General features: G+C 44.5%; 2 protein-coding genes across 2 annotated transcripts in view; one reads left to right on the top strand and one right to left on the bottom strand.

Annotated features, from left to right (window-relative positions):
* DHX29 (DExH-box helicase 29) overlaps nt 1-5,316 on the bottom strand; it is a 28,359-nt gene extending 23,043 nt beyond the window's left edge. The window contains exons 1-3 of the mRNA XM_049795153.1: nt 5,135-5,316; nt 1,331-1,404; nt 429-542 (exon numbers count right to left, since the gene is read on the bottom strand). Coding sequence (XP_049651110.1) covers nt 429-542; nt 1,331-1,404; nt 5,135-5,309 — 363 coding nt within the window. The 5' untranslated portion in view covers nt 5,310-5,316. The remainder of the gene's footprint in view (nt 1-428; nt 543-1,330; nt 1,405-5,134) is intronic.
* A 277-nt stretch (nt 5,317-5,593) lies between these two features.
* MTREX (Mtr4 exosome RNA helicase) overlaps nt 5,594-12,470 on the top strand; it is a 51,453-nt gene continuing 44,576 nt past the window's right edge. The window contains exons 1-6 of the mRNA XM_049796204.1: nt 5,594-5,908; nt 6,288-6,419; nt 8,112-8,178; nt 10,381-10,443; nt 10,980-11,092; nt 11,928-12,102. Coding sequence (XP_049652161.1) covers nt 5,790-5,908; nt 6,288-6,419; nt 8,112-8,178; nt 10,381-10,443; nt 10,980-11,092; nt 11,928-12,102 — 669 coding nt within the window. The 5' untranslated portion in view covers nt 5,594-5,789. The remainder of the gene's footprint in view (nt 5,909-6,287; nt 6,420-8,111; nt 8,179-10,380; nt 10,444-10,979; nt 11,093-11,927; nt 12,103-12,470) is intronic.

Below are 12,470 nucleotides of genomic sequence, written 5' to 3'. Positions count from 1 at the left end.
TGCCATTTCCCACATATCAGATAACTGGCATTAAATGGAGGTAAACAGCATAAATTAATGTATTGGAAGGCTGAGCAGAAAATCCTGTTTTGCATACAGAGCTTGTAATATTTTTATTGTAACGATGAACATGTATAAATAAATCTACATTCCAGCCTCTATACATAATGTATTTCTTAGTTAGAAAGATAAACCAACAATTTTCCAGGCATATGGAATGAAAAACATAGGAAACAAAACATGCAGATTAAGTTCTATTCCTCTATCCCGTCTGAACACTCCAACTTCAGTTACTTGAACTCATAAAGACGTTATCTTTCCTAATAAGCATACTTGTCGATTCTACTGACTAATCATTAACTACTAGAAAGCATGCTACACTGGCTTGTAAATAAACGATGGTCGGAAAACAGCACTTTAAAATCTACCTGTAGTTTCTTAGCAGTAAGTCTTCTGGAAATCATCCCTTTGTCATCATTTTGGTTTTTATGGTCATTGATTACATCAATAATCCTTTTCTCCAAATTACCATTTATCATTACCTGCACAGAGAAAATTAGTTGATACAAAGCAAAATATTACAAATTTTTATGACATATCAATGTCCTCATGGCTAAGGAAATAAGAACGCAGAAATCTCTCTGCTAGTCAAATCCCAACTTTTCCACTTTTCTGTAATTGTTGTAAACATTTCTTAAAAAAGGGACACTTTTTATTTTTACTTTTGCAGGCTACACACTTTACTTGAAATAGAAGAGTTTATTCCTTATTATGGAGAAGGCCCATTTACATCTTAAGGAAATTTAGTATTTCAAGGAAAATACTGTAAGGAAATAAAAAAAAAATTTCTACCGAAAGAACAAGGCCTTTCTCCTTTGCTTACAAGAACTGATATAAAATAATTTGATCATCAAGACACAATCTGTGACACTCTCCTTATCTGCCTTAAAAATACAATTTCAGTAAAATAATAATTTTAGTATTTTTAACACTTCTAAAACATGAACCAAGCTTTGGTTGCTACTGAGGTTGTTGTATAAAATCTGTATTCTTCTTTTGACAGGAATAATCATCCATATATACAGCAGAAGCCAAACATAAGTCTTAGTAGTCTTGCAAAAAATATAGACATTCTCCTACCCTGTTAGTTTACCCCTATTTCTTAAAGCACACTCATAATCCCAAACATATCAAGCTCAAGACATTTAACGTCTAATAAATGAATGTAGTTTACCTGCATAACATAAAACTGAAGAAGATCTGAAGAAAGTATTACCCAGATAAGAGTACTATGAAAACCAAAGTTGTTTTACCTAAAGAAGATACTCACCTTAAGAACAGATTTATCAAGATTTGCAGCAGCACTGGAATCTGTTGTTGAACTAAAACTGTAAGTTTTTGGACCTGCAAATTGCAAGTAACCATCAATTACATAAGCAGAACATAGAGAACACTGTTTACAGTAGCTAACGCAGACCAAAAATAACACAGGTTAGTGCAAGCAAGTATTACACTAACTTGCCAGAAACATGCAGGTACATAACAATAATAATAACCAACGGTACAGAAAAGCCCTTTGAACAAGGACTAGTGAAGAAGGGTATGACTCTTAGCGGACAAAATATAAAATCCCAAGTTGCACAATGAGAGGAAATGGGTCTGACTGCTCACTCTCTCTCAACACGGGAACAAGGAATGCCAAATAGGGAAGCTAATGGCAGGTTCAAAACAAGCAAGACTGTTGAGGGGTTTTTATTACAAAATGCATACATTTACCAAAGTCCAAGGGCAGACAGGATAGCTTTGTAGTAATGAAATCAATCAGTTTGGGAGGGCTTTGAAACAACATTGCATCTGGCTCAGGAAGACCCTTACCCACAACTGGTGGAGGACGTAAGAGTACCCTACAGCAGTACCAACGCACATCCAACCTATTCTTACCTAGGTACCTGCTTCTGGCCCACATCTAGGAGAGGGCACTGCACTACTGTCATGGTTTAACTCCTGCCAGCAACTAACCACCACACAGCCGCTCACTTGCTTCGCCCCAACCCAGTCGGATGGGGCAAGAGAATCAGTAAAAAAAGTAAAACTTGTGGATTGAGATAAGAACAGTTTAATAGAACAGCAAGGAAGAAAATAACAGTAATGATAATAACAATAATAAAGTGTCAATAATAATAATAATAAAAGTATTGGGTTTGCATGGCAAAGTTTTGGCAGCCGGGGGGGCTACAGAGGTGGCTTCTGTGAGAAGCTGCTAGAAGCTTCCCCTGTGTCCAACAGAGCCAATGCCAGCCGGCTCCAAGTCAGACCCGCCACTGGCCAATGCTAAGGTCATCAGCGATAGTGGTAGTGCCTCTGTGATAACATATGTAAGAAGTTGCACAACAGCAACTGCAGCTGGAGAGAGGAGGGGGAAAATGCGAGAGAAAGAACCCTGCAGACCTCCAGGTCAGTGAAGAAGGAGGGGGAGGAGGTGCTTCAGGTGCCGGAGCAGAGATTCCCCTGCAGCCCGTGGGGAAGACCATGGTGAGGAAGGCTGTCCTCCTGCCCCCTGTCCCCTCCAGGGAGGTCCACGGTGGAGTAGATATCCACCTGCAGCCCAGAGAGGACCCCACACTGGAGCAGGTGGATGCCCAAAGGAGGCTGTGACCTCATGGTAAGCCTGCACTGGAGCAGGGTCCTGGCAGGACCCGTGGCCCCATGGAGCGAGGAGCCCATGGAGCAGGTTTGCTGGCAGGACTTGTGACCCCGTGGGGGACCACACTGGAGCACTTCATGAAGAACTGCAGCCCGTGGGAAGGACTCACGTTGGAAAAGTTCATGAAGGACTGTCTCCCATGGGAGGGACCCCACGCTGGTGCAGGGGAAGAGTGAGGAGTCCTTCCCCTGAGGAGGAAGGAGCAGCAGAGACAACGTGTGATGAACTGATCGTAACCCCCATTCCCCATCCACCTGCACCACTGGCGGTGAGGAAGTAGAGAAAATCAGGAGTGGAGTTGAGCCTGGGAAAAAGGGAGGGGTAAGAGGGAAGGTGTTTTTAAGATTTGTTTTTTATTTCTCATTACCCCGTACTCTGATTTGATTGGCAATAAATTAAGCTAATTTCCCCAAGTCTGTTTTGCTCATGATAGTAATTGGTAGGTGATCTCTCCCTGTCCTTATCTTGACCCACAAGCTTTTTGTTACATTTTCTCTCCCCTGTCCAGCTGAGGAGCGGGAGTGATAGAATGGCTTTGGTGGGCACCTGGCGTCCAGCCAGGGTCAACCCACCACGAAACAAGTGATGCACAATGCAATTGCTCACCAGTCGCTGACCAATGCCCAGTTATTTCCTGAGCAGCGATCCTCCCCACGCCAAGTCCCCCAAGTTTATATACTGGGCATGACGTCACATGGTATGGAATATACCTTTGGCCAGTTTGGGTCAGCTGCCCTGACTGTGTGCCCTCACAGCTTCTTGTACCCCTCCAGCCTTCTTGCTGGCTGGGCATGAAAAGCTGAAAAATCCTTGGCTCGGTATAAACACTACTTAGCAAAAGCTGAAAACATCAGTGTTGTTAACATTCTCATACAGAATCCAAAACATAACACTATACCAGCTACTGGTATATAGAAAGAAAATTAGCTCTATCCCAGCTGAAACCAAGACAGTTACAGAGGCCTTTGGTCTGATCTGCTGTGGTCATTCTTAAATACTTTTCATTTAGCAGCTGTTAGAAAAATACTAATTCACAAAGCTATTTATCATTATTAGAATGACAACACACAGCTTCCTGCTGGAGTCCACTGTTTTCACACATACTGTTTCTGGTACTGCACAGGTATAAAGAAACTGAACAACCTCACAGCTTTCACCACCCTGCGATGGCTGCACGCCATCCCAGAGGGAGCAGCGCTGTGCTTCAGGAGGCACAGCAACCTCTCAGCTCCTCAGCCTGCCAGCAGGCAGGCTGGACAGCTCATCTGTGCTTGGCTACCCGCAGTGAGGCTCTAGGAGAGCCCATTTTTAGATCAGTACTGGGTGTAGGTAACTGCATTTCAAAAAAAAAACAAACCCAAAAAAGCCAAAACCAAAACCAATGTCAGCTCTGGTCAGGAGCTACGGGAGCTAGCAAGAGCAGTAAACACTTAGGAGCTAATTACTGCTACTTACTGGTAGGCTGTGCAGCCACACAGTATTTAGACTATAGTAACTTACTTTTCACTTACACTGACTTATTTTTCACCACAGCAGACAACGTGGGACAGAACCAGGATAGTTTCTGAAGAGGACTGAGCACCATGGTGCTGGAGGAGTGGGACACGCAAGAAATAGGTTTAACAGAGCCCAAATTTGTTAAATGCAGAGTACATGAATGTGTTCAGGAAGTTTAAGTTAATGGATTGTAATACTTTGTGTTAACAAGTTGGAATCTCAAATGACCTGGCCATTGCATGATTTGCTTATAGTCTGCAATGTAAGCTGCTGCTGATGTTATAAGGTACCTGAGCTACTTCTGGCAAAGCTGGTTTATTGAAAACAGACATCTCACAGTGCTGCAGAATACTAGTTTTTCAGGCTGCACCCCGAGCAGTCATCCCTCAGCTTATCCAACACTGCTGAAGTGCCTCCAGCCTTGGAACTGCTCTGGACTTTTTTCCCGACACACACGCACACACACAAAATATCCCAAATCCACGTTACGCTGGTTTTGAGCGCACACAGAAGGAACCTCTACAAAACCAGGTCATTACCGGGAAAGTGCCACACCGCCACCTCCCCCCCCCCCCCCCCCGCCCCCAGAACTGCCAATAACCAAGCGACCGGCTTTTTGTAACTAACGCAACACGTCGACGACAACAAGGCTCATCTGGGACACGCCGGCACGGGCGACGGGCTAAAGCCAGGCCTGACCCACGCCGAGCCGGGGGGATTTAAGGCGCCTCCCTCGAAGCCCAGCAGCGCCCGGGCCCACGGGCAGAAGCAGGCCGCGCCCTCGGCTGCTCCCTGACGAAGCTGCCCCTCCGTGCGCCCCCGGCCAGCCGCGGCACCCCGCAGCCGCCCGGACCCTGCACCGCTCCCCCCCACGGCACAGCCGGCCCCCGAGGCTCCCCGGCCGGGGCCGCCTCACGCCGCGGGGCCCGCTACCTTGCTTGACGCGCGGCTCCTTAGAGGCGGGCGGCGGCCGCGGCGCGGCTCGGCTGCCTGCCTCCGCGGCGGCGGCGCCGGCCTCGGCAGCCGCTCGAGCCCGGGCAGCGGCGGTGGCGGCGGAGGCGGTACGGGCCGCGCTGCCCGCCCGCTGCTTCTTGTTGCGGCCGCCCATGGCAGCCCCCTGCCCGCAAGGGAACCGGTCCGACCCCCTCGATCCGGGCACAGGCGCTCGGCACCGCCCGCCGCTCCCCATTGGCCGGCACCGCCCGCTCGGCACCGCCTGCCGCTCTCCATTGGTCGGCACGGCCCGCTCGGCACCGCCCCCCACCTCTCATTGGTCAGCGCCTGAGGGAGGGCACCTCGCCGCCGCCAGGAAATCAGGTTCCGGGGCAAGGGCCGCTGGCGGCCGCGGGGGAGTGTGGGAAGGGGGGGCGGGTGTGCGCTGACGGGAGGCTTACGGTGCCCCAGGGCTGGCGGGGGGGATCGCGATCGCGGTCGGGATCGGCTCCTGCGTGGGGCTCCCGGTGCCCGGGGGCGGCGGGGTCTCTGTTTCTGCTCGGGTTGCAGCGCCGGGTGAGGGGCGGGAAGGATCCGGGGGTGGGGAGTGGGGGGACGCCGTCCCGCGTGAGGCATTGTGGGACCGGCGGGGAAGATGGCGGACGCGTTCGGGGACGAGCTCTTCAGTGTGTTTGAGGAGGACTCGGCCGCCGCTGCCGCCTCCGGCGCTAAGAAGAGCAAAGCGGGCGCCGCCGAAGGCGCCAGGAGACCGGGGTGAGGGTGCGCTGGCGGCCGGGGGAGCAGGGCCGGGGGTGCTCTGGCGGCTGAGGCTCGGGCCGCACTGCTGGGCCTGGCTTCTGCCAGCTTGTTTGAGCTACTGAACCCTCCCGGTACCGGGGGGTCGCTGCAGCCTAGAGGGACACCCTTTCCTGGGATCTCTGGCCCCAGGGCTGTGGCCAGCCCCGGAGCAGTGGGCGGTGGGGGAGCGCGGGGACCTGGCGACAAGCTCATCCGGGAAGCGATTTGAAAACCCACGGCAGTCCTCGTGGGTGGAGTTCCCCGGGTTGTGCCCCGAGTGCAACGTGATCACTGTTGCCTGTAGGACACACGTAAAAGAGGCAAACTTTAAATTTTTTGCGTATTTGTGCTGCAGAAGACAACTGGAAGAAAAATCTTCAGTAGCTGTGGCAGGGAAGCCCAAAAGGGAAATCGAGATCGATGGTACTGAAGATGCTGTTTTGGGAAAGAAGCCAAAATTGGAAGACGTTGTATCAGAAGATGCTAAGTAAGTGCCCAGCTTAATGTGTAAGGAAATCATAGCAAGATGCACTGGTTAGCTATATGCCAGTTCTGAATAGTTGATATGAGCAGTTTTGCAGTGTGTTCATATAAAGATGAATTTGTATATGAATTTGATTTTCTATTACCTATATAAGTGAAGATGTGCTAGCAGTACAGTTTCAGCGGTGACGAGTACTGGGTATGTTTAAAATAATATTGTGGACAGATAGGCAACTGGAATATGAAAAATTTATGTATTTGTGGTTACTGCGTATGGATTGGTGGTTCTTGGTCAAAGCCATCATGTTGATTTTAGGCATATAGCAAGAGATAAGCAGTGAGGCATATGGGAGGAGGCAGGCTTCCTTCCTACCACCCCACCGAAAGACATAAGTGGTTTGCGAAACAGGAAGAAGAATTTGACCAAGGAGACAGAAACGAGATTTTTGAGGCACGTAGGATTGTAACTGCAGCAAATATTTGGAATCTTAACTAAAGACATGCTTTTAAATGGGAGCACAAATGGTAGGTATTTGACATGGAGGCAGGGCGATGTACTTGGACATGTCAACAGCTGGAGAGATAAGGCAGCTGAAGCCAGAATGCCATTTCTGTGCTTTGGGATCTGCATGTCTCTTCCTCTTTTCTTTCCAGACCTTCATGATGGGTATTATGAGGGGTTTTGAAAACAGATTGAAGGGACAGTGTGGGTACTTTTCCACTGTAGTGTATCTTACGAAATTCTGGGGAACTTGGAAGTTTGTGTTGGCTCAGAAAATGATTAGGGGTGTTCATGGAATAAAAATTCATCCAGAGCTGCCAAATGCAGGTGTGCACCTCCTAGCTCAAGATGTAGAAAACTCTAATACAGAAATAAAAATTATGTGCTTGCTGTGTTCCTATACTTTTTTCTGAGTGATGTATTACTGACTTCTGTCAGACAGAATTCTGGTCTGGATTGTCATTTGGTCTTACATGGTCTTACGTTTTGGTCATTTGGTCTTACATTTTTCTTAAGTTCAAGGTAAGATTTTCTGTGAGAGAGTCGTGACTCCTTGTGAGAACACTGTAAACACAGGACACCTACGTAGAAGCAAAACAGAACCAGAGTCAACATTTTAAGTCAGTTTTAAGTGTTAGTGGTCTCAGTAGAACATATACTTGCCCACAGCAGCTTACTAAGTATGTTAAAACCATCAGAAGAAACCACTGTTTTATGCAGTGAGACACTCACCCCCTCTTGTGGCCATGAGAGAGGGACTGGTAAAGAAAAGAGGGGTCTCCTCCTCAGGCAGTTGCTTGGGATGCTTCAGGCTGCTGTTATTTGGTGTCATGACGAGTAGCAAGAATACAGGTCTTGAATCTTACTTTGTTGTATGTTGAAAAAAAGTCCCCATTTAATCAGAAAACTTCATGTGTACCAATGTGAACCAAGTGCTCTTTTGTGGGGCACGTTTTTAAGGTGTTACAAATCCCAAAGCAGTAGCTAAAGTAGATTTATGTAGTAGCAAAATTTTAATGGTTACACGTATTCTTAGTCCTAGTGGTAGTCTCTGCCAACTGTCCATTTCAAGTTTGTGCATCCTTTTTTTAACATTGCAGTTGAAGTAGACATGAAGTTGCAACATTTTTGCATTTGTAAAGAAAACAGGATTTTTAAATACCTTTTTGGCAATCCTAACTCATATGTTTTTAGTCTGGCAGACCTGATGCCTCAAGTAAAGGTGCAAGCTGTGGAAACTGTTGAAGGTTGTACACATGAGGTAAGTGCAGTGAAAATGCACATGAAAAGTATAGGCTCGTTTTCATAGACTTGTATGTATTACTGGCAGTATAATAATATTGCTTATTGCACTTGTACCTATTATATCATAGTATCATAGAATCATTTGGGTTGCAAAAAACCTTTAAGATCGAGTCCAACCATTAACATAACATTGCCAAGTCCACCACTAAACCATGTCCCTAAGTGCCACATCTACACATCTTTTAAATACCTCCAGGGGTGGTGACTCCACCACTTCTCCCCTGGGCAGCCTATTCCAATGCTTGACAACCCTTTGGATGAAGAAATTTTTCCCAATATCCAAGCTAAACCGCCCCCTGGTGCAACATGGGGCCACTTCCTCTTGTCCTATCACTTGTTACCTGGGAAAAGAGGTGGACACCCACCTTGCTACAACCTCCTTTCAGGTAGTTGTAGGGAGCGATAAGGCCTCCCCTCAGCCTCCTTTTCTCCAGGCTAAATCGCCGCAGTTCTCTCAGCTACTCCTCATAAGACTTGTGCTCTAGCCACTGCACCAGCTTCGTTGCTCTTCTCTGGAAGTGCTCCAGCAACTCAATGTCTTTCCTGTAGTGAGGGGCCCAAAACTGAACACAATACTCGAGGTGTGGCCTCACCAGTGCTGAGTACAGGGGAACAATCACCTCCCTGCTCCTGCTGGCCACACTATTTCTGATACAGACGAGGATGCCGTTGGCCTTCTTGGCCACCTGGGCACACTGCTGGCTCATATTCAGCCGGCTGTTGACCAGCACCCCCAGGTCCTTTTCTGCTGGGCAGCTTTCCAGCCACTCCTCCCCAAGCCTGTAGCATTACATGGGGTTCTTGTGACCCAAGTGCAGGACCTGGCACTTGGCCTTGTTAAATCTCATGTGACTGGCCTCAGCCCATTGATCCAGCCTGTCCAGATTCCTCTGTAGAGCCTTCCTACCCTCAAGTAGGAATAAATACATTATTTCATATTATATTTAAGGTAGAACAGGCTTCTGAAGAGTTTGAGGTCTGTATCTGGCATTGAGCATGCACAAATGCACTTGAAATATGAATAGGTTATTGTACCAGAAGCAGTTTGAATGATACTTGCAATAAGATGAGCGATTGTGAAAGACGCGATGATAATGTTGATAGGTTTCCATATCGGAAGGGTACCAAGCACAGTCTAAGTACTGTTGTTGAGGAGGAAAACCTACTGGTTGTTAAAATAGGTGTGTGTTCATGATGTGATCTAAATGTGCAGCATTGCATGGAAATATTTTGCTATTCTGTTTCAAGAATGAAAGGCTTTCTTCTAGGGCTAATTACTGTTTAAAATTACATTTTGGTAAAAAGGGAAAAGGGTATTTATGTAAGTGCAAAATAATGAAAACTATCAATTTTCAAATTGTGCTAATAGACAAATACAATTTAAAATATGAAAAATCAAATATTAATGCTGGGGCATTTTAATAATCTGTCATCCAAAGATGATTGTCAGAAAGCATTTCTGTGAGAATTACATGTGTAAATTTTAACTTCCTTGTACTTATATGGTAATTTTCTTTTCTGTGCTGTCTTCCAGAACTAGCTCAGGTTAATTAGGGTCACATTGAAGGACTCTGTATGATTAGACCTTTGTAATGAAGGAACTGTACATACAATTGATGATACAGGTTTTCATGTCCATGCATCCATACGATCTTTGTTATCTTGAGATGTCTGGTAGAGGTTTGCCATCACTTAGTAACTGAAGAGAGCTTAAATATTTAGCATGAATGAATGTTAGAGACTGGCCGGGAACAGGAACTTTGCCCGTATAAATATATTGTCCTTGGAAAGGGGATGTTATCAGTGTAAGCTGAGTAATTGCTTCTAATGTCCATTGACTAGAAGCCGTGACTCTGTCTTGGCCTGAAGAGCTAACGTGCCAAGGTAGCTGAAACAGAAATATTTCACAGAAGACAGTAGGGAATATCAGAGAAGTGAGAGAAGGAGCATTGTTGGGGCAGGAGGATAGAGATATTGGCTGAAAAACTCTTGAGAGGAGGGAAGGAGGCCTTGGCACATGAGCTCATAGAAACGGGATAACAGAAATTCAGATTAGTTTTTATGCACTTTATACTGTCCCAGCTCTTTATAGCTTGCCATGTCATTGGAGTGGACACCAAGAATTCTGCAACTGTTTTATTTAAAATGTATTTTATAGGTTGCACTTCCAGCAGATGAAGTCTTCACAGGTCTGAAGCCAAGAACTGGAAAAGCTGCAAAAGTATGTGATAGATTGCATTTATTTTTCTTTTTTCATATGCTTTAGACAGTAGTTGTGGGTACAGGGAAAAATTATGTACTTTGTCAGTAGGGCTTGGAAAAGAGTATCTTGAAAAGATGGCCTGTTGTAGGTAAGATTGGTATTTCTGTATTTTAGATGTGATAGAGTAAAATGATGTGGTTGAATGGAGTGGATAGGCTGTTGTGATTTCAATTTATTCTACAACATCAGGTGGTGGCTTTGGTTGTACACTGTAGTTTCTCTTCTTAAATTAGTAGATTAGAGAAAACTCAGTCATCAGGACAAGATTTTAATTTGATATGACAACAAGACATAAGCAAGAATCTTAGGTGTGGTATTAGATAAAATTATTTAAAAACAAAGTTATTGCAAAATACCAGATTAAGATCAGCTGAAGTTACAAATATCTACATTTCTGCCTGTAATTTGCACAGTAAATCAGTCACAAAATTAATTAGATGTAAGTAACAGTCTGTGTTAAAAATATGTAATGTTTTTTCTTGCTTTCTTTTTAGGAATATCCATTTATTCTTGATGCCTTTCAGAGAGAAGCTATTCTTTGTGTAGATAATAACCAGTCTGTGTTAGTGTCAGCTCATACGTCAGCTGGTAAAACTGTTTGTGCAGAGTAAGTAATATTCTGACAGGCTGTAATAAGAGTATGGTGTGATGTTTGTAATTTCATTTTGTTGAACCATCAGTAGCTGTTGTGTCTCAGTTTCTTGATACAAAGTTTGGACCATCAGTGTTAGAATTGAATTGACTGCGCTTGAATATAAAAATCAACTTCTTTCATCTTGTTTAGTGGGTAGTGAAAGACTTAACTCGTGTTTAAGCTTACCTTTTATTTTTAAACAATCTAGTTTTGTTGAGACGTTATGGTGTAGATTGAATGGAAGGTTTCTGCAATACAGATTTGCATGAATTTAGAAAAAAGTACCTGTGTTTTCTAGCCCCTGGCTATAACTAATAAGGACTTTCTTGTGTGTTTTCTTTGCTTTGTCAGAAGCAGTGGTTTGATTTAATTTTCAACTTGCTGTTTATCAGGCAAGAAATGTTTAAAAGATAGGGTATGTTTTTTGTCAGGGTTTGGTCTGACAGTGGAATGGCTTTGCTGACTTGAGGTGAGAATTGAGATGTACAGGTAGATATATTAAAGCATGGGTTCAAATAATAATTTGTCATGAGACAGTGAGAGATTTTTAGATTAAGCTAGATGTGCTCTGATGTCCATAAAAATCAGTTAACTTGTTGTCAATTATTTGTCGCTCTCCAAAGAGGCATACATAGTTGAGTTAAGATTGCACTGAACTTACTAATCTAGATATGAAATGCTTCATATCATTCTACTGGTGTTCCGAATTGTGTATTTTATTTTATTTTTTTAAGCAGAAGATTAGAGGAAAGTAATATGCTCTGAATGTCTTCCTGACAACTTTAATATGTACAATGTTTGATTACAGGTATGCAATTGCTTTAGCTTTAAGGGATAAACAGCGTGTGATATTTACAAGTCCAATTAAAGCTTTGAGTAATCAGAAGTACCGTGAGATGTATGAAGAATTTCAGGATGTTGGTTTGATGACTGGGGATGTCACCATTAATCCTACAGCTTCTTGTCTGGTAATGACAACTGAGGTAAGATCAGCCACTAATTATTGATCTGTCTGTGTCTTCTTCTACCCTTTTTTGACTGAGAAGGTCTGGTTTTAAAAGATTAAAGTTATTATAATAAGCCCAGTTAGGGTAGAAAATGTTACAACATTCATTATACCTCCCTGTAATGTTTTAACTTTTAGTTATTGGAAAAGTTAGGTAAATCTCTGTAAATTCATGCTTTTGGACTATCAGTCAGGAACTTCCATTCTCATGTGGAGAAAGGCAGAACTTAATTTCCTGAATGCTCAAGACACTGAGTTTTCTTTGGATAGATGTGAAGTACTGAAAGGCAGTCAGACTTACTGAATCCTGTTGGTTCAGTATTTTGTTCTAGGTAAACAAAATGG

Source organism: Accipiter gentilis, chromosome Z, assembly GCF_929443795.1.
Source record: "Accipiter gentilis chromosome Z, bAccGen1.1, whole genome shotgun sequence".
Taxonomy (NCBI): Eukaryota; Metazoa; Chordata; class Aves; order Accipitriformes; family Accipitridae; genus Astur; species Astur gentilis.
The sequence above is the reverse complement of the archived record's forward strand: the minus strand, read 5'-3'. Positions and strand labels throughout refer to the sequence as shown.